Below are 21,720 nucleotides of genomic sequence, written 5' to 3'. Positions count from 1 at the left end.
TTGGCCGTCAGCTAATTCATTAACGTCACAGTCTTAACTTTGAGTTTTAAAACTGGTCACGGCTTTTTGTAGGACGTGATAAACCGCTTCACAACAAAAAGTGGTGCGCAAAAACAAAGGTTTTGGTGGTGCAAAGTTGTAAGTTTCATAGTCAGAGTTGACATCAAACTATATAAAAATAGTTAAAATACTACAAATGTGGAGGAATTTCCGGGTGGGATCGAAACAATGTCGGAGAAAGTGGGAGGGGCAACGGCAGAAGTTGTTTCCATGGCGACTCGCAGATTTAACGCGATGTAGCAAAAAAGTTACTAAGCTAACGTCAATGTATTGCGTTACACCTAAGTTACACGATGGACACTTCGGAGGGGAGCAATGCACAAACGGTAAAAAACTAAACAGAGTTGGCTCAAATAAAACAGTAACGTTAGCTGGAAATTCGTTACAGCTCGCTGGCGGCACAAAGTTAGTTCGCTAGTAAACCGCAAATGTTAACGTTAGCTAACTAACAGCTCAACAGCAGCTAACAGCTAACGAACAAGTATTCGACGTAACGTAACTTTACACTAACGTCGGCCTGGTTCGAACACTAATCTATTTAACACAATGATGGATTTTATTATGGACATTTCCCCAAACGACAGGTGGTTTTAACCCTGAAACAATTCACATTAATATCTCATTTACAAATCAGCAGTTAATAGCTAGCTAGATTAGAAGCGCATGCTTCAATGTATGTTGCTTAATTTATTTTTAGTGTTTTACTTGTTTACATTTTGTTTGCTTTAACATTTAAAAACAATATGAGTTATACATACAGTTATAACAATAGTATAATATGCTAGTTCTGTTGGCATACATTATAGAAATTTCACGTTCTAGTCTTCACATTCTAGGCCAATTTCAATGTGATGTTTTTAGCTCTTCAGCTCATTACAACATGAGACATAGAAAGGCATAAAAAATGAATAGTTGAGAAGCCAACACCAATAATGCTATAATTCCTAATGGGGATTAAGAATGGGTTTCAGCAGTTTGATTGGAAACATTTAAATATCCATCCATCATCTTAACCTCTCATCCTGATCAGGGTTGCAAGTGGCAGGAGTCTGTTCCAGCTGTCACTGAGTGAGAGACACAGTACTCCGTCTCCAGTCTGTCTTAGGCCCAACACTGAGAGACATACAGAGACAGACAACCATTCACACTCAAATTCACACCTATGGCAATTCCAATTAACTTAGAGTCATGTCTTTGGACTGTGGGAGGAAACTCACGCAAGCATTTAATGTGCTAATTTTCAGTGGGTCTAGTTTTATAGGTTGGCTTTGCTCAGGTTGACGTGTAGAGTAGAAATGTTTTACCTTTGTCAATGGATTGTGTTCCAGCAGGCGAAAGAGCATAACTTATTTCCAAGTGCTGTGTCAAAAGAGGAGCCGGATGAGGCCGAGAGAAAAAGCCCCTTGAAGCAGCTCTTTGGCTCCAGTAAAATCTTTGTGGCACAAGGAGAGAAATGCCATGAAAAACCAGACCTACGGGGCAGCCACATAATTCAGAGAAAAGTTGCAGAACAGTAAGAATCATAATTGAAATATTGAAATTCATATTGTATTTTTGCCTTAGGACCCTCTGAAGTACCAGCAAATAGGAAGGTTTTGTTCCGAATATATGTAATAAATTTGGCATGTGAAAGTCTGTCTGTGTTTCTTTTTATTTTTTATGGTTAATTAGTGTTTATGATATATTTTTGCAGCTTCACAAATGGAAAAGAGGCCATGGAAAAGTCTCACTATGACAAGGCTGTGATCTGCTTCTCCAAAGCTATCACATTACAGCCAGAACAGGTAACTAGGACACAAGTTATCCGTGTGAAAACAGTTTTGCTATTTTACTGATTTATGCTCCAGTTGTCAATGTTGGATAAAACTAAGATGTGACTTTTTAAGTTAAATAGACCAATTTTGTAGAATAAGACAAACTTTAATAAATGAGCTGCTTCTAAACTACATGTTGTAATAACTGTTGTTTTAAAGACAAACACATTAAGATTAAATGCAGCAAACCTTGCTGTGAGGCAAGAGTGCTAACCACTCTGCCACCGTGCTGCCCATATCTCTCAATGCCATCAGTGTCTTTGTCTTCTAGTCCTGTGACCTTTCAAGTTAATAAAACACTGACTGGCTAAGCTAAATGCATCATGGGAAATATAGTTTTTCTTAAGCTTCCTTTTTTTAGGCTGTTAGGCTCCTTGTGGACCGCAAGAAGCTTATTGCAGAGTGCAGCAGTTACTTTTGGGTTGAGTGAAACATTGAATTAGAAGATGTAATTTTAGAAGTAGAACTCGTAATGGACTGGACAAGTTTGGACAGGACTGACTCAGCACATTGAAACCTACAGACAAGCTCATGTAAAAACACAGAGGTCCTCGTTGTGTTCTGTACGGGGTGGTTCGAATCCTCTCCCTATCACAGTAAAGTTTAGTCTGCTGTGCTCACATGTCACCATGGTAATTTCTTCCATGAAGTTTGTCCTTAGTCTGCATAAGCAATCAGACTTGAGACCGATGCTCAGCTTTCATGCACAAGAATTCTTTGCGGACACTATTTTGTCTACATGAGACACAGAAAGTGGTGAATGCAGCAGAGTAGGAATTAGTGGAAGAATATGTAAAAAAAAAAAAAAAAAAGTAAATACTCACATGTGCAGAGCACAATTGATAAGAATGTGAAATATTGTGTCTGGAGTACAGAAAAGGAGGAATGAGTTAACCAATTGGGGAAGTTCGCTCTCCAACTCTGATGATTTAGTAAACAGATTAAGAGTCTTTAGCAACACAGTGTCTTTATTCAAGTTGAAGCACAAAACTCTAATCCTAATTAAATGTGGAGCAAATGGAAATTGTTCTCCAATTTTACTAAGACAGGATCATGTGTCAAGGCAATCTCAGTCTACTGTACTCACATTCCAACGGTTTGATTTCTTCGATTAAGTTCACTTTTAGTCCGCATCAACAAGCAGCTGTGAAGCACATTTATATACAAGGATTCCTTCAGACACTATTCTGTCATAGAAAAGGTTTTACTCTTGTATGCTGCTATGTTACAAATACATAAACAACAACAAGGATGGGATTTGAACCCATGCGTGCAGAGCACAATGGATTAGCAGTCCATCGCCTTAACCACTCGGCCACCTTGTCTGTTAGGAGGTTGTGCGAATGAATGGTAAATCGTATAGTCTTCTCTCTTAGCCTGTATGTAGTGGAGTCGATACCTACATTCTCTTTGGTACTTTAGTTTTCTCTCTGGAAGACGTAGTTTGCATCTCCTCCTTGTGGCAGTCAAGCTTAATCTACTGTAATTAAATATCAACAGTGTATTTCTTGTATTAAGTAAATAACATGGAGATTAGTGCATTTGCAGGGGAATTGGTTCAAATAGTGGATCGTTTGCTTTGCATGAGAAAGTAGTTTGATTGATACCCACATTCTCCACCGTATTTTACTTTCCTCTCTCCTAATAATGAAAGTTGAAGAGTGTAAAAATGAAATTAATCTTCATAAGCCACATGTGCAGTGAATGTTTTTTTTTACATGTGTGGTATCGTTTATGATAATTCTAGGAGACAATTGTAACCTTTTCTTCCTATAACATTTTAATACATTTGCTCTATTAACGTGCTAGAAAAATGACAAGAATGGGATTTGAACCCACCTGTGCAGAGCACAATGGAATAGCAGTCCATCGCCTTAGCCACTCAGCCACCTCATCTGTGACCACTCTGCTACAATATTTTTTGCACATTACTGGGTAATGGGCTGGGTGGTCCGCTGTTGAGCTGTTTTGATAACCCCTAAGTTGTTCCTTTTTCTCAGACAGAGTGTATTTTCTGTTGTTATGGCTTTTAGATTCAGCTGCATGCGATCCAGGGAGAAGCCTACCTACAGCTCTGTGACTTCCAGTCAGCAGCAGAATGCTATAAACGGGCCTGGCTCCTGGAGCCTGGAGCCTTCAAAGATCGCTTGGCCTTCACCTACTATGTCCAAGTAACAATCTCCTCAGCTCTCCTCTATTCTCTCTGGGGAGGAACTGGGGAGAAACTGGGGAGAAACTTGAAATAAAAACACAATAGTAGACAGAGAAACTCAGAGTTGAATAAAATCCACTACCAGTACATTCCCAGGTGTTAAAACATTTCTGTGATTGAAAAATAATAGACATGATACAAATTTTCATAGTTTTTATGGATTAACTCCCTTATCACAACCTGATTACAATGACTCTAAAGTTTCACATATAACGTGGACTGGAGATTATATTTGTTCAGCTTCATTTGATGTGTATGTTTGCATGTTTTTTGTGTCTGGTCTTATTTTTTTCCTTTGTCTGCAAATTGATAGTTTTTCTTTTATTTTTATGTGGACATAGGAGGTTGTTTATATTGTTGATTATAACTTTTCAGATACGTTACGTTCTTTAGTACAATTTAAAGAGATTATTTATGTGTTTGTGGAAAAATAGAGTGAAATGTTTTGCAAAGAAAGTCCAGTACATTTTGTATATTTTCTACGTAACGTGTTAACAGAGCAGTGAACAAGAGAAGAAACATGATCACACATGTCCATGTCATTAAACTTGCCCTGATAAAACACTCAAATGTCTACATATAAAATAATGAAGATTTTTCTGCTTTCCGTTGTCCTCAGGGCCAGTGTTTGTTTGACCGGGGCCTTTACAAAGATGCTTTAGAGGTTTTCAGCAAAGCTGCTGATGTGAAGCCTGGCTGCAGGGCCTATGCAGTCAGACGGTCAGGAAGCTGCAAAGATTCTAATTAAAGTTGTGCATTTCTGCTTAGGTTTACTAACAAGTTTCTAGCAAAAATGATTCTTATAGTTCCCTACTAGTTTTTTTTTCTAAATCCCATACGTTGTTAATAATGTATTTTGCATCCCAATTGGTGTCCCAGGCTGACCTGTTTGACAGCTGTAGGTCACCATACTGAATGTCTGAAGATAGTGAATGAGTGGATGGCATCAGACAGTCCCTCCTCTGACCTTTACGTCCTCAGAGCTCGGCTGCACAAAAAACTCAACCAGGTTACAATGCTTTTATCCCATAATTCCACCAGAGGCAGATCTTGTTTCATTTTGTGCAGGGCACCATGTGCCACTGGGAGCATTTCAGGAGCAGAGTGGATTGTTGTAGTGTTGAATTTTCTTATTTCTTTCTACAATAGCTGAGTAGGTTATGTAGTTTGTTTTTTAGCTGCTGTAATGTGATTATTGTTAGTTTCTTGATTGTGCTTGATTGTACTTTACCGGCTGTAAACCAACACTTAACATCTGCTTTTCTCTGCTATCCAGACCTCACGGTGTTACCAAGATGTGAAGTCAGCCGTGGCGTTGAAACCGACGTGCCCAGAGGCAGGAGCACTGCTGCTGCAGCTGCAGGAAGCCAGTGAAGAGGCCAGACAAAGAGCTGTGGACCGAGCTTTGACCGGCCAGCTGCCTGAAGCTCTCTGCATGATCAATATTGCTCTGGAGAACTGCCCAGAGGATGGACGTCTCTACCTGTTCAGGTGACTAAAATTAAATGTTCAGAATGTTTCTGTTTACTTTGATTACATTCATCAAATTCAATTCTTTGTCCATCAGAGGGACTTTGTATCGACAACTGAAAGATTTCACTGCAGCCATTGAGGATTTGGTCCAGGCTGTGGAGCTGAGTGAAAAGGCCAGGGGGGTCAGAGGTCAGGCCGAGGACAGAGATGAGAGGAATGATCATGGATCTTTGCAAGAGGAGGTGGAGTTTCAGCTGGTTCTTACCTACAATGATTTTGCAGTTCAGTGCTTCGGTAGAGGTCTCTACGCTGAGGCAATTCTGCTTCTTAACAAGGCCATCGAGGAGGAGAAAGGCCAGACAGGCCTGTATTTGAACCGAGGAGGTGAGGGTATGGACCTCTGGTCTTTAGGAGAGTGTGTGTGTCTACATATTTTTATTACATTTTTTTATTCTGCACACAAAGTAAATGTACAGTATGTACATATATTGAAGCTGCCATCTCTGGGTAGTAGCCCATCTCAGCCTCAGAGATAAATTAATGTCTGACCTATGGAGGGAGCTCAGACTATAGCTATAGCTCCTTTGTCTCCAAAAAAGCCAGGGGGCATCGTGGGAACGCTACAGAGATTATACGCCACTCAGCCACAACAGTGACAGTGGTGCTCTTAATAATGTTATGGAGTACAAGGGTCAGTATGACGACTTAAAAGTGCAAGTAGTGGCCTAAAAATATCCCAAATCTTTTCCTCAAGTAATAATACTAAGCATATCATCTACATTTTACTTACTAAAGTACAAAAGTAAAGGTCCTCCACTAAGAACACAATGTTTTTAACAATACCGATTATGGTAATTGTGGCAAAGCATGTACAGTAATTAATAAAAATATGGGTCGAAGGTCACTAGTGGAGCCGATTTTAACCAATTTATTTGTTCACAGGTGGTTAATGCATAATGATTCAACAGCATCACCACAACCCAACTTGGTGGAGGAAAAATAAATGGGAGGATGGATATTGAGAAATTTAAGTCTCTGCACATAGAAAACAACTAGTGTAACATTGTAGTTATGTAGTAAAAAGAGTGTTCATTAACCAGGTATGATGTACATATTAGTGTTTGTGGCACAGGATTGTCGACTTGCAGTCAAACTGGTGCAACCTGACAAACCTGTTTAACAGTTTTTAGGCGTTGAACAGGAAGAGCTTCTTCAACCTCAGTAAAATGCAGCATCTGCATATTGTAACCAGACTTTATAAAACAAGACACTTTAGGAAATCAACTGGGGATCTGAGAATATTGTGATCAATTTTTCATAGTTCTTTTCATAGTTCTTTTTTTAAGGTGACAATATTTAAAAGCAACTGGTTATAAGCAACAGGAAATGGAAGTAGGACTTATTAGAATCAAATCTATGAATTTCTGTGAACTAAATGCTTAATCACAGGTGTGTGTGTGTGCTTTGATGTCTCAGACTGCTTCTTTAAGCAGGGTGACTGGTCTTATGCTCTAGCTGACTACCAGCAGGCAGAGGAGATGCAGCCTGAGGACCCCGCAGTCCGGCTTCGCCTTGCTGTCCTCCACAACACAATGGGCTCAGTCTGTTTTCAGGCCGGGTCAGAACTATGCAAAAACACACTAGGACACGCACATAAACAAACATGAACAGAACGACGTATACACTGAATGTGTTCACGTTGATTAAGTAGGACCTACACCACACTAAATGTGTAAAATCCCACTGATTAATAAATATATTTCTGTGGATCCCAGTATCATTCGCTTTCAGTAGGTCCATCAAAACCAAACAAGATTTAAATATATTTAATTTTGTGGATATCAATACACACATACAGTACACAAGAAATGATAATAATATGAATAATTATAGATCTACTAAACCAACCTTATCTGTCCTTTTACAAATTCTGAAAACAATTGATCCAAAATATCTAATATAAGACTACATTCATGGAAACAACCAGAACAAGTTTGAGTGTGCATGTGTATCTCTAACTGCAGGCGTTTCCATGAGGCAGCTGACATGTTTTCTCAGGCCATTCATTACAACCCCACAGCCAGTCAGTACTATGAGAACAGGTCGAAGGCCTCCCGAAAGGTCCTAAACTTGGAAGGAGCCAGACAGGACTTTATCTGCACTCTGATCCTGGATCCCACCAATGAGGAGGTCAGAGCTTCTCTGTAGCCTTAGTTTGGTGTCAGTTATCACATTTCACACTTTCTTTTCTAAATATTGTGAATATAGTAATCTGTGAAATTTAGTTAAACCTACACAATGCAACATTTATTTATCTATTTATCTATTTTTGAATGGAAATTGTAGTTTATTGTAGTTTGATAATGGTGACTACCTGAAGGGCTGTGTACAACGTGGAGGGGTTTAAAGAGAAAAGAAAAGCTGTTTCAGAGCAGAGACCGATTCAGTTTCATTTATTGATTTATTTAGAAGTTTATTTCAGATTAACTTGTGTTTACATGATTTAAATGTTGTTCTGCATGTACGTCGGTCTGATACACACATGTTACACTGAAGATCCTCTAAGAAAACATAAAATTTTAGAATTAGAAAGGTTGTGGGAGTAAAATGTATTAAATATTGTGTGTGTTTGTTTGTGTGTAGTTGCCTCCCATGCTCATGAGTCTGTTCCCTGGATGCAGCATGTCTGAGGTTTTGTCCAGTCCAGCAGGACAAGCAGCCAGAGTTCAGCTAATGGACTCCATTGAGGCCTTCAACTCCTCCTCTGATCAGCAACGGTTAGTAACACAAAAATCCACAAGAAGGCTGCTTTACACTGACTGTAGAGCAGCTAACATGACATGACGACAGATTTGCTACGAGTGAAAAAACATCTTTTCAGAGACAATTTGAGATCCTTTTAATTTACTATCATGACCAATGGCAGGTGGTGCTACAGGAAGTACCTCCCTGCTCTGAATCAGCAGTAAACACAAAAAATACTATATTTAGAGCCACAAACCTGATGCTGACAAAATGTAAATTAGATTAGTTTTAATGATACTCAGCTCACTGTCATTGCATAAGGAAACAATTGTGCCTTGTTCTTCTACATTAGCACTTTGCACACGTTTGCACAACAGTAGGGTACTGAGAGGCAGGTGTGTTCTGTTGTCGTGTGATCTTAGCCTAAACGAGAAGCTCCAAAAAATGACTTTGACTGATCAGAAGATCGCGGCCCACTCACAAGACTCATCTGAAGCCGGGAAGGACCTGACGTGTAAAAACCAACAGGAGATGCAGATAATTGTGAAGGACCTTCTGCAGGTATTGACTGGAGACTCACGACGGATCACAAGCCATACTGTTTGGGGTAAAGTTATCAGTGAAATTCATTTTAAAATGTTGAGTGTATATAAATGTGTATGTAAAGTAAAAACTAATGCTATATAGAAAAACGTAAAACTATATATTTATAAGCAGATTTATTAACAGTTGTCTCGACATTCATGTAAAAACATTTAAAACAATGTAGCCCTTTGGGAATATTACCATGATAAAAGTTACAGACTCGTGTTGATTTCACTAATCAAATGAAATATACTTGTGCCTCATAGATGATAATGTGAGAAACCTGTAACATAAAGATAAAGACTAAGGCAAAGTTATCTACTGTTCGCAAGATGCTGACAGTATTTGTACATTATTACAAATTATGTCACACATTGCCATTATGCTAAACTGCAGCCATTTGACCGTGGCAGATAAAGAAAGCCGCTCTGTCGTTTCTCCGCGAATGTTCAGCTGTGCACCACACTGGGCCACACTCACCATCCCCAAGCACACAGTGGAACAGGACCAGGCCACCTGTAGACATGAAGGGAAGTCATACAACACCAGGAGATTTGGGATTGGATTCCACGTCTCAGAAGTGAAAGAGGGATCACACTGGGCTTATTATTAGTTTATTTGATGTAGATTCTTGCTGCTTGTACCTCAGTTGTAAGTCGCTTTGAATAGAAGCATCTGCTAAATTACTAAATATAAATGTAAGGTTTTCTGTGCTGCATCTACATCTCAGTGCTGTGTTCTTTATCCACATTTGTCTTAAACCTTAAGATGACTTTGAACGGAACTCTTTAACCACAAGAACGAACCGTACAGCAGATGGCTGACTCCGAATCAGCAGTGGCAACACATTTCTAAAACTTAATTTATACTAAGGATAACATTTTTTGTGGTCCAATAGGCGGCAGCAGAGGAGCATTTTTTACTTTGATGAAATTCCTTAGGCTACTCAACTAGTATATGTGATTTGTAACGTCTTCTGTTTTTCCATAGATGTGTAACTTCCATTACAAATTTTTATCTCTATTGTTCAGCTGATTTGACTACTTTGCTCAATTCAGTCAACCAGTTCAAGTTCAGCTCAATCACACAGCTGTCGCAGGCTGACGTCTGCTGATCAGTGTTCACAGGCCCTTCAGTCTGCTGTCTGCTTCCACACAATGCTGCTAAACATCAGAATCACCCAAATACCCCAGGAGTGTCACTTTTTCACAATATCAGTCAAGCTGTTCTTGCACTCCTGCTAGTTTGTGCTGTCTCTGATATGAATAGAACAGTTTGACCATAGACACTAATTAAATTCCATCCTTAATAAGCGGTTCTACAAAGCCAAGTAGTGTCTGAACTCATGGACATTAACCCGTTAGGATCTGTTGCAGAAGAAATCTTTGTCACTGTCTAATGTCAAAGGGTAATGCTTTCACAGATAATTTCTGATAATTCAAGTATTTGTATTGCTTTGTGTCTTGCAGGACAATGTCCAATCAAACCGATTTATGTAGTAAAAATAACCTTGCCTGATCCTGCTCTGAGGATCTAAGCCTGCTCAGACTAGCTGTGTACTGCAGTGTTTGCCCATGCCTGAAGTAAAATTGTTTCAAAAGGCTGTAAGTATTAAGGCAGGACAAAAAGTGTGGTAATGGTGGTTGGTTACGAGACACAATATAGTGAGGTAACAAATTCTTAACTTCTATCTCTTCCCAAAGGGATTCATGGTTTACTTACATTAAAAGTGGCAGAAGTGGTTGGATGGGACCCCTAATCCTGCCTAAATACGGATCTAGGAGTTTCAAAAATCATTAGATGCGTCCTCCTGGATTTTGCGGTGTGAAAGGTGTATGTGCACGCTGGGGGTCAGACATGGCTGGATGTCAAGCACTTACGATATGTTGCTGATGTACTGTAATAAATGTACAATTCTCACACAAATTATGAATCTCAGCAGAAGATAAACCCATCAATAAATGAAAAAAGAAAATCTGCATCATGGAAAAGGGAACTATGGGTCCACAAAGTGTGTGTTTGTGGTCTGACAAAAATAATGTTAACCCAAGATACATTTATTAAGTTTTTCTGGAACATTTAGGAAGTCAGTGGACCTTGAGTTAAGACTGAGTTTGTAGTAGATAAAGACTGACTGGTTGTGGGATTCTAACCACTAATGTCCGTGTAACAGCACCAAAGGAAAAGGGATAATGCCTAATGTCTAATTCCCAGTTCTGTGCAGCAGATGTATTAAGCCTGGCAGGTGGTTGTATGTCTTGTATGTAGTGGATTACTGGTGATCAGTGAGGATGTGTTGGCTGCAGCTCTGTTGCTTTCTCCGAGAGGCAACTGACCTCACAACATTAACAGCAGCTGTGGCAACAGCTGACACACAGAGAAAGGACCTATGGCACACAGGCTGCTGTCTCACCACAGAAAGTACCCACACCACATAGCTAAAACACACACATACCAAGCATAGCAGAGTCTGTCACAGTCCTTTCACTCTGCACGCCGGTATTTAACTGACTCTAATGCAAACTGATGGAGCATATTTGAAATTTCCTTTCCTGAACATGTGACATATTGTAGAAAATGGCGTGAGGAAATTCTACAAGTCCTAAGAAAAGGTCTTTCAAGGTTAAGGCTTCAATTTAGAGATGGGATTCAAATTGTATTTAGTGTTCGCTTTTGTGAAGTGTTAGGTAAATTAACAGATAGTAGAATGTGGTAATACTGTCCTGAATGTGTGTGGGCTTAAGCCCCTCAGTAGAGAGGTGTGGGATAGACAGTGGTCATAAAGGAGCTGAAAAGTGTTTCACACTTGTGCAATAAAAGGCTCGAGTTACCGTCCTGTCAGGGCTGGGAGGCGCAGCCAGCCGGGAGGTGCTGGTGGCCCCGCCAGCTAGGTTTCTGAGCCCCAGACAAAAACACTTTTCTCTGGGCACAGGAGCTGGCGGCTTGGCCCGTGCTCAAAACATTCCCTGGTGGACGGGAGGTTCATTCAAGTTTTGACCAGAGATGTTATGTCTAAGATATGCAGAACACGTTTGTAGTCTTTGGGTAGGGTTCTGGGCAGGTGACGTGCACGGGCCCACAGCTCCATGTCCTCCTGTGAAGTGAAAGTGGAATGGGATACGTGGGTTTGGAATTGGATTAGTGTTGCTAGACTGGAGTGGGCCTTGAATTATGTGCCAGTCAGGGTTTTTGTCCGTCGTCTTCTGCAAAGTACATATCGCTGCATTACAATAATGCCTTTGATGACGGGGGCTGTTCAGTTCCAACCCATCTCCAAAGACGTCCTGAAAACATTTTCCAACAACCTTTTATTTGCAAACCATCATGAAGGGATCAAAAACAAACACACACATCGCTGAATGTACATCATTGGACTGCAATAAATAACAATATATTAATTAGCAACAGCTTTCACTCAGTCTGAAAAATGCACATTGGGGACGAAATCATTGCCAAAATTGCTTTGTCAGTGGACCAGACTTAACAGACAGAGTCGTGCGTCTCCTGATCCAGAAACACATAAAGATGTTTCAGTCGAGTTAGAGAAAGAAGTCTGGGCCGTTGCTTCTCCTTGGTCCGGTGTCTGATGCTCCACATGACACATTTGGCTTGGGGAACATAATAAAAACGATAAAATGTGCTTTACAGTCTTGTAATTCTCATAACCAAATTCAGCCGAGTGGTTTCTTTCCCTCAGAGAGGCAGAGTGGAGAACAAGGAGGAGGGGTGTGGACAGACAGACACAAGCAGACGAAGGGTCTCCCCTGAGGAACATTTCTAAAGACAATTTATATATTTTGGAGAGATAAACCATCTGCCTGTTTGTTCTTCCCGTAAATTTTCCAGTCAGTTTTACTGGCTTGTCCCAGCCACCGTCTCCCTCTTCGGACTGTGTGTGTTCTTCAATGCGTATTACCTGTCCTCAGCTTTGGACAAGTACTTAAGACAGCTGTGGCTTTACCAGGTCTTTTAGAGAAGTGTAGACTTGATTTGCCTTTTCTTCTTGTCCTTCTGTGCATTTTATGGCCACACTAGATTACTCCTCTTACTCCTCTTACTCCTTTACCTGCTGGCTACAGTGGCTGCTGGATTCCTAAAGTAGCTGCTGACCTTAAATGTTCTACCAGCCAAAACCGATGTTTTCGGAGTATAAGGGAATATCCACATGATGGTTGCTTTCCTCCTGAAGTAGATTATCTTTCCAGCCACATACAAGTTTATCAGCATTTGCTTGACAGTTATTTGGTGATTTTCATATTTCTCAATCATAGCTGACCACGGGCCACGCCTGTTCCTCAGGATCAGGTCCTCCTGTGTTGGACTGACTGACAGTTTTTGGGTCACTTCCAGCCGTTCATCTCCTTGAGCTTGCTGATGCTGGTCCCTTTGACAGGTGTCGAGGGTGGGGGGTTATAGAGAGGAAGGGTCGGGGTGCTCCGGCCACGTGTCCACGTCTTCTCAAGAGGGATTGTCCACACGGACCGTGAAGACTTTTTCTTCGTCTTGTCTGTCTTTTCTTTGGAAGTAGCAGGGGACATGGTCTGGAGAGGAAATAAGTAGGAAACAGGATTAGGAAAACACAAAGGTCATTTGAGCTCAACGCAAAATGAATGGTACGGCTTTACCACAGGTTCACTTCACCCCTAATTTCCTTTACTCTTTGTATGTGGGACATGAAACGTAATCCTTGAAATCTTCTCCCCCCTCTGCAGCGTTAGCTTTCATTTCATTTTTTTAGATTAAATAAATGTAACATACGCAGCAACAGAGAGTGAAGCAGCTAAGTTTAGCGGCGTTTTGTCCTGTCCCTGCATAGCGGTTCTTCTTTGGCAGCAGAAGGATGAAAGACACAGCCAGGGACAGATGGTAGAAGCTGTGGACATAGGCATAATCCCACTCCTGCCGTGAAGTGAAGACAAAGTATTTTAATAAAAGACGAAGCTTCACAGAGTCAACTTAACATGCTTAAAATAAAAATGAATACATCATGTGATTTATTATTGACATTTAAAAACTTATTAAACGAACCGATGGATTCATTTTATTTTGACAACAATTACCTGAAAGTAGAAGCGGAGCATTAGAGCAAGAGCACCAAAGCAGCAGCCGGGACCGACCTGCTGTGTGTACACCGTCTTCTCTGGATACACTGCCTTCAGCTGCTTCATCTTCTGTAGCTATTCATAAGTCAGATACACAAACAATTCAGAAAAGTAAAGAAGGCTGGAGAAACAGAAGAACAAATATGGTAGAGAGGACAGACAACATGCAGTCTCTATGAAAGCTATGAAAAGTCCACACGCCCAGGTAGATGCCACCTTATTTAGATGTAAAAAATCAAACCATGATATAGCACCTCAGAATTTTTCCACTAATGTGACCTATAATGTGTGTAATTCAATCAAAAATCAAACTAATCATTTAGGGGGGAAAATAATAAAATAATTGGTTGAATAAATATGCACATTAGAGGGTGTGGACCTGGGCATGATGTTCTTTTGGTGATGTTCTTGTGCCAAACATACTTTTTGGAAATATGGCCAAAAAGTTGAATCCTGGGATTGACCTTTTTGGCCATATTGCCATCAGACAATAAGACATTTTCCCACATGATTTCATCCGACTTGATGTAGGTTTTTGAAAAATGTAGCTGGGCTTGGATGTCGTCTTTCCCAGAAAAGGCTTCTGTCTTGCCTTCATACCCCGCAACTCAAACATATAAAGAAAATGGGAGATTGTTGTTTTATGTAGTTCCCAGAAATTCCTGCAGCTCCTTTAATGGAACTTAGGCCTCTCTGCAACCCCCAAACCAGTTTTCTTCTCATTTTTTAATACACTTTGGAGGAACGTCTTAGTAAAGTCACTGTAATGCCACTTTTTCCCCACTTTAGTACTTTTTGCTATCATCTCACCAACATCAACTCACCAAAAGTCACCAAACACAATGAAATGCCAATCAGGGTTGACTCACCCATTTGACAGTAATGATGAAAACTGCTGATCCAATTGGCCCAGAATATATTCCATATCCCCAGCGATCCTGGTAGATCCTCACAGCGATGGTCAACACTCCAAACATGGTCATAGTGGAGCGTTGGGGTTCATCGAAGTCGCCCAGAGCTGGGACAAGGAGACACATACTGCATGTGAAACATGAGTTTTCAAAACTTTCTCCCAGAATATATGGACCCGGAAGCAACAGAGAGTTGTTGAGGCAAGATTGGGTTTGCTTCTCAGCCAATCACCATTAGTATAACTTCCTACAAAGAGGGTGGATCAATTAGTCCATTCAGCTGTTGGAGCATTTGGGCCTCCACAGCACAACACTCCCCTGAGGAGTGTTGCAAAACCTCAGGGGCTTAGACAGAAGACCAAATGTGTGTGTGTGTGTGTGTGTGTGTGATTTTATGAAAAAATGATAGCAGGCGTGTCTGAGCAAATGTGAGCAGAGCCCAAAGACACAGCCTGTGTTATCAACAACTGTGGCAGGTGGAGCTGGCTGTTTATAAGTTTGTGCTCAGGAAGTGAAGCTGTTAAATCCTAATGTGCTGTTTGAAAAAAGCGTGTGTTGTTCTTAAGCAAACTCATGCAGCAGACCAATAAAACAAACCCTCTTTTTCATCATATGTCATTGATGAGCAAAGACATATGTCATTAACAGACAACAACACATACTGTCACATAAGGTCGGTGGTGTGTAAACCAGGACTTACCAATAAGTGTGACCCACATGGAGAGAGCTGTGCCGTAAACACTGAAGTACTCCAGAACATCATATCTCATGAAACAAAGGATGGAGAGACCTGGTCCATCACATGCATGATAGATCTACAGGAAGACAGTCAGGTCAAACACCCTAATCAGGAAACCAGCAATTTAATAACAGCACAATATGTTGCACACTAAGAAAATGTTAGTTAACAGTGGCTCAGTGGCTGTTTTAATGTCCGACCCAGTTCCAGAGTTGAATTTGATAACAGATCTAATGCTAATAAATCTCCACTTCTGATTGAAAATATGAATATTTTTTAAGGCCAAGCTGGTGAATAGGCCACCAGTTGAAAAAACAAGAAAACAAAGCCCGTGACAAAAATGTAAAACCTTTAAATCCCAACCAGAAACATGATCACTAAGATTTCACTTAAACTGCACAAACAACACATTTTCAGTGTTATCACATCAAAGCACGAGCACAGTCTTACTGCAGTGAAGAACATGGTGAAGAAGTAGACCATAGCCTCCATGTGGAAGCCCCTCTTGGCAGCTACGCTGGCCGTGGGCAGGAACACCAGGCTGCTCACTGTAGGAAGCAGCATCTTGGCAATAAATGCACCCATGGTGGAAGGACAGCAACTGCGATTCGTAAAGAAACTGTGAAGGCTCGTAGATGAGAGAATGTACCAGGCTTCAGAGGTTCCTCCGTCTTTGTCATTCAATAGATCACATATAAGCTCAGTGCTAATTACTTAAAATGAGAAATCAGCTGGGAAGGTAGACGTCCTCAGGTCGCTTAGTCCTCCTTAGTGTGTAACCAGTGACTCTAGTAGTGAGCAGATGAGCTTCAGAAGCCACATACAGCAAGCATTCACGTTTCCACCGAGCATGAACACACCCAGCTGTCTAGTTTGGCCCTTTAAAGTTTAAAAGTCCCCCAGGCTGCAGGTCCACACGGGCCTGTATGTGCAGTGTCATCACCAAGCAGCTGTTTGCATACAAGTGTAGCGGGGTTAGGGCAAGGACCAGCGTGCCATAACACCATACTGAAGCATGTGAATGAAGTATTTCGAGCCAGGATTAGACACCAGCTGCTAGCTTATTCTGATTCGCCGGTTTACCTGTTTGTGGCAATAAACAGGTTTTGCACAGAATTTGCTGTCACAAAATTTTAGCAGGAGGCATCGCGAGAAACGGGTGCAGTTTTTCAGCATGTTGCCCAGATTAAACCAAAGAGGCTTTCTCACTGTTGTGTGGCCCACTGCACATGTGCATTAGTGTCTTTTTTTTCCCCCTGAAAAGCAGAAAAAATATGGCTTCAGTTTAATTCTTTAGAAATGATTTGAGGTCAGTCTGTAATGTTTTATATCAGTGAGGTGAGAGTAGAAGAAAAATACAGATGGCAAGTTTGCTCAGTGCTGTTCGGAGCCAGTATGTAGTTTTTGTCTCTTCCTGTTGGATTAGATTTTGTGGCAGGCTCTTCTCTGTGCCTGCTCAGCCAGGGTTATTTCCACATAGAAATATTGCATCTGTTGGCAGGAGCTGGCACTACGTATGACCCCTGCCAGACGATAAAAGCACATGTTGCTTGATTTGGATATAACAACAGTTTTTTGCAGAGTAGATTTGAAGCAGTAGCACCAGTCAGCAGATGGGATCCGGTTATGCACATGGTTTATTGTGGCTGTGTAATGCGGCGTTCAACCCCACTGCCAAATTATTTCCATTAAAGTCAGTCACCCAACACTGGGTTTGGTGGTGAAAAAACGTCTTGAGTGTGATACACCAGTCGCTGCCACTATGGCTTTGAGAGCAAGACACAGAGAAATATCTCAATTTTACTGCCATAATCTCATCTAGAGTCACAGATTGTTGACAGCTACTGACTCAATACAGGCTACATCCAGTCTGACTTATGTCGTTGTGGATCTAAACACTGTCCCAACCAATCCACCATAAAGTCCATAATCAAAAGTCAAAACCTCAGCTCCATTTCTACAGTACAGTGTTTTCACAATATCTGTCTAATACAACAGCTGAGGGAGGCAAACAATAAATCCCTGATCCCATTGTTTCTGGTGTGATGTTGTTTTTCAGTGCCTCATTCAAAAGGGACCAAAGGTCAGTGCAAACAGTGGCACTGACATTGATGGTGACACAGTAAAAACATTCCACATAGTCAACTGTCATTTTTCCTTCACTACACTGCAGTTTTCAGCTAAGATGACCGAACGTGGGATTGGATTGGGATTACTAACTTGGGTTTCAGACATGTTCACATTCTGACCTGAGGTCTGCGGCCATACGACAGGACCCTACTTGACCTGACAGAATATAATGTAGACTAAGGCCGACTTTGTTTCCCTCTATATGTGTTGTTCCCACAGAAGATTGCGTCTGATGTCAAATGATCCCGTGATGGTGATGGGGCAGCAGTTGCCCTCCTCCGCTGTCCTCTCAGCTGTTACACCTGCTCAGGGGGCTTGAGGCAGCGACACAAAGGGTGCAGTATTGCTAAGGGGTTTCACCCCACGCCTCAGATTCTTGGAGTGTTTTGGTAACCCGAGCTGCTGGGGCTGGAAACAAACTCGCAGAACTGATGCCTTTGGGAACACGCTGCTGAAGCCTCACCACGCCCTCTGCCGGGAACTTCTGTTGTGTCATAAATGCATGTGCAACCTTTGTGTTTTTGTCTAAAACTGACCTGCCTGTAGCATAAGAAGACTTTGTTTGAATGACCTCCTAGTAACCCCTGATTTCCTGCTGTATCCAGCAAAGGGCTTGGTAATTCCTGTGGGAACGTACATCTTACTAGTGATGAGCAGATACAGCCTCGGAAAGCTGTGAGGATTTCACTCGTTTTTGTGCCGAAAATTGATCCGGCGTTTAGAAGCCTCTCACAAAGGAAGTGTAGGGACATCTGGGAAGCACTAAATGAACTTTAAAACAAAATGTATTTAAATTAAAATTATAAAAATTTGTAAAAACTTTCTTTCATGATCCGATTTAATTGATTCGTCATAATCTGATGACAGAATAACATCCATTAAATAATACTTTTACTTTGGTACTTTGTACCAACTAAAAATATTCATGTATTTATGTCTTTATGCTTATACCACTCTTGTTCCTAATTTAACTTATAAAACCTTTAAACTCGATGTAGGATTCTGAAGTGTTGGTGACATAAGAAGCTTCGGACATCATCCGTCATGTGATTTTATTTATCACATGACAAGCTACATTGTACCAAATGTGCAATGGCAGCGTGCTTCATTCAAATGAAACAAGTTTCAAAGCTTCCATATCATCCGCCCATCTCTACATCCTAACCATCTACTGGTGTAAAGCAATTTGGTACAGTGACTTAACCTGATACAATGGAGAGTGTCTGAATGAAATGATTGACATGACCCCGTCCCAAAGCCCAGGTCCAAGGCCTGGTGGTCGACTTGGGAACGTACCATGGGAAAGTAGAAGAGAGGGAACAAGGCTTAAGGCCCTAATATCAAGTGTGAGACATGTGACTGGTGGACTGTTAACTTCATCCTGAAGTTGTCAAACGTTTGTCGTTAGTCTGTTTAGAAGGCTCCTGCGTCTTACACTTTAGCCCAACCCTAACCTTTCCCCGAATGCCAGCATCCACTGCTTCCTGCCGAGGTGGCAGTTTACCATCTTTGCTATTATCCTCCAACATGGACTTGGCCAATGACATCAGTGTTCGTAGTGGCTGCACATGCAGTTAAGTTTAAACTGTGCTGTGTCTGTGTTGTGTCTGCAGAGGTGAGCACCAGTCAGCCACATTACACCACCCAGCGGTGCTAATGTTGTGGTGTACAAGGGTCGTTAGTGACCCACCTGACAATATTTAGTCGACTAAAAATTTAATCTGCAGCGTATTAGTCAGCTTTTACCTGAAAGGCTCCTGTAGTGCAGCTTCTAGTTTCACCACTGAACTGTCTTCTTTATTTGGGCTTTTGTGGCAGTGCAATGCGAGGGACCGTCAGTTCTTCCTGTTCATGGCCTGTGGTGACTTTCTCCTCAGGAACCCTGAGTCTAAACACGGCTGGTTACTGTGAGAATGTAGAGCAGACTTCCTGGATGCATCTGAAAAAACACAGGACTTCCTTTTGATTCAGTAATAAATAGTCATGACCTCTGACCTTCTGGTCCTTCTTTCACAAATAATTGGGGGGCAGTGCTTATGTTTCAGCTAGTCACTCAGTGCAGTTGAGGATAATGTCACCTTCTTAGTTAATGTTCATCCCGACTGTGTATTTTTGTTGTTGTTGTTTGATGTTGTCATTATTCTCATTTCAGCGTCAATAAATCAAACTCTCCCATTTTAACAATTTAGGGGAACTTAATTAGCAGGAAATTATATTTTTACTTGCAGTTCCTCTTTCTGAGACGTTTGCCCCTCTAGCCTTTCATCAAACATGTATTAAAAGCTAAGCCTTCTAAGCTCTTCTCTGGTTGCTGTAGCTTCAGACCCAAAACAGCTGTCCACAGTGCAGTAAGGGATGAGAGTTTTTACATGTAGCCTAATGCAAATAACATCCTCCTCACATTTATTTCTCGTGAATGCAACTTTTCAGGAACACCTGATTTCTTCATAATTGGAACAAATATCCACATAGACCCAAGGATGAAGGGATTATGTTGACCAATATCACTTCAATTAAACAAGCTTTCCCACAGTCATAACAAAGTGAAACTAACGAGGACTCACATATTAGCAATACCATTTAAGATTAGTTCATCAGGAACAACGGCTTTCAGCTTGTTCCTTCAGGGCTCGCCACAGCGAGTTTTTCAGTCAGATGCCCTTCCTGCCGCAACCCTCCCATTCATTTTTTAATAACTGGGCTCGGGACCCTCGCCCCTGGTGAGTTATCTGTATCTGGAACATGTTTTATAAGTGCAACAATGCAGCACACAGGAAATGCATTTGTAAATTCCTTGTTTTCCTTTTACTGGAATCTAACTGTGCCTGGATCAATGAAAACCTTCACCGACACCTTTTAGTGGAACTGATGCATTTCCTTGTTCCTACACATAAAAAAAAAAAAAGCTTAGGTGATTTAGGCTTAATTTTATTTAGGTTTATAAAAACTTCAATCTTTTTGTTTGTTTTTCTGTCTCTATTGGATAAGAGAAGGTCATTTTGGAGTAATAATGAACTCCAATATACAGGGTTCACATTGGCCACATTGTGTATCAAAACACTTTCACTGCTTCCTATTCACCCATTCACACTCACACTCACACAGCGATGGTGGAGCTGCTATGAAGCTGCACAACGGTCACTGGGAGCAACTCAGATGGGGTTCAGTGTCTTAACAGGACACTTCGACATGTGACCAGAGGAGCCATGAACCAAACCAACAACTGCAGGATTGGTGGACGACCGCTCGACCTTCCTGCGCCACAGTCGCAGTAATGTGTATGAATTGGTCCAGTGAGCACAAAGCAAATATAGACAAGATCCAAATGTGATAACATTTTGCTTTTCCAGAGAGCTGGCACACGTCAGGAATCAAAATCATCCATTGCCCCAAACTCAGTTTGTCGAGTGTTAATTTATCTCCATTTTCATCTAATGTTTTGAGGAAAGAAGGTTGTTTCACACATTTTGGAGAAAGCTGAAACTTTTTCTTTCATTTCCCTTTTCCTTTCTGCGGTTGCATTTACACCTCTTTAATTGCTCCTTCGTCTACGTGCACCAGCCCTAATGACTCCAGACTCTGTACACTGTAAATACACACCCATGGGACTGTTGTGAAGCCATGTGCAAAACATTTTCTCTATATGTGTGTGTGGAGGATGGTGGGCTTAAGTCGGTGTTGGTAGGCCTCTCTCAAGTGCGTCTATCAGCTTATGAATCTGCCGATGGAGCAGAGCGGTGGGTAATGTAGCTAACAGACACACCAGCAGCAGACTGAGAAGAAAAAGTGAAATGGATGGAGGAGGAGTGAACATAGTGAAAGACACAAGGACACTCAGGTGGACAGTGGTCGCCTTGTGTCAATGAATCTGTAGAACCATGATTATTAAAACACACCTGTGTCCTTAAAGAAGTACTCTGTTATCACCTCATCCATTTTACATATGGTA

General features: G+C 41.2%; 2 protein-coding genes and 1 non-coding gene across 9 annotated transcripts; 1 reads left to right on the top strand and 2 right to left on the bottom strand.

The window, feature by feature from the left end:
* Positions 1–54: 54 nt before the first annotated feature.
* LOC137136357 (tetratricopeptide repeat protein 16) lies at positions 55–11,067 on the top strand. Of its 7 annotated transcripts, none has more exons than XM_067521643.1 (13): positions 55–386; positions 1,389–1,573; positions 1,754–1,844; positions 3,908–4,045; positions 4,706–4,806; positions 4,966–5,095; positions 5,363–5,577; positions 5,654–5,943; positions 7,075–7,177; positions 7,584–7,749; positions 8,203–8,336; positions 8,727–8,911; positions 9,303–11,067. In XM_067521643.1, exons 1-13 carry the CDS (start codon positions 354–356, stop codon positions 9,500–9,502), a joined length of 1,971 nt encoding a protein of 656 aa, XP_067377744.1. In that variant the 5' UTR covers positions 55–353; the 3' UTR covers positions 9,503–11,067. The 7 variants fall into 7 exon arrangements, with proteins under 7 accessions (XP_067377744.1, XP_067377743.1, XP_067377741.1 ...); XM_067521642.1 differs by having other exon boundaries at positions 58–386; positions 1,392–1,573; positions 7,036–7,177; positions 9,303–11,065; XM_067521640.1 differs by having other exon boundaries at positions 58–386; positions 7,036–7,177; positions 9,303–11,065.
* On the bottom strand, positions 3,118–3,199 carry trnas-gcu (transfer RNA serine (anticodon GCU)). Its single transcript has one exon. It is a non-coding gene; the product is annotated as a tRNA-Ser (tRNA).
* A 1,042-nt stretch (positions 11,068–12,109) lies between the features above and the next one.
* Positions 12,110–17,341, bottom strand: mymk (myomaker, myoblast fusion factor). Its single transcript, XM_067521649.1, has 6 exons — positions 16,092–17,341; positions 15,603–15,717; positions 14,861–15,009; positions 13,950–14,066; positions 13,648–13,788; positions 12,110–13,430 (listed from the first exon to the last, which is right to left on the bottom strand). The coding sequence occupies exons 1-6, from the start codon at positions 16,224–16,226 to the stop codon at positions 13,230–13,232; spliced, it is 858 nt and encodes a 285-aa protein (XP_067377750.1). The 5' UTR covers positions 16,227–17,341; the 3' UTR covers positions 12,110–13,229.
* Positions 17,342–21,720: the final 4,379 nt, after the last annotated feature.

This window comes from Channa argus, chromosome 11 (genome assembly GCF_033026475.1).
Source record: "Channa argus isolate prfri chromosome 11, Channa argus male v1.0, whole genome shotgun sequence".
In the NCBI taxonomy this organism is placed as follows: Eukaryota; Metazoa; Chordata; class Actinopteri; order Anabantiformes; family Channidae; genus Channa; species Channa argus.
Note: the sequence above shows the minus strand (reverse complement) of the source record. Positions and strands in the feature narration are given on the sequence as shown.

Excerpts from the sequence above, each read along its gene's own strand:
- LOC137136357 (XM_067521640.1), top strand. The coding sequence starts at position 354 with ATGGACACTTCGGAGGGGAGCAATGCACAAACG. Across the intron at positions 1,574-1,753 it reads CAGAGAAAAGTTGCAGAACA|CTTCACAAATGGAAAAGAGG; the intron begins GTAAGAATCATA and ends ATATTTTTGCAG. Across the intron at positions 4,807-4,965 it reads AGGGCCTATGCAGTCAGACG|GCTGACCTGTTTGACAGCTG; the intron begins GTCAGGAAGCTG and ends TTGGTGTCCCAG.
- mymk (XM_067521649.1), bottom strand. The coding sequence starts at position 16,226 with ATGGGTGCATTTATTGCCAAGATGCTGCTTCCTACAGTGAGCAGCCTG. Across the intron at positions 15,718-16,091 it reads TCACCATGTTCTTCACTGCA|ATCTATCATGCATGTGATGG; the intron begins GTAAGACTGTGC and ends GTCTTCCTGTAG. Across the intron at positions 14,067-14,860 it reads TCATCATTACTGTCAAATGG|CTACAGAAGATGAAGCAGCT; the intron begins GTGAGTCAACCC and ends ACTTATGAATAG.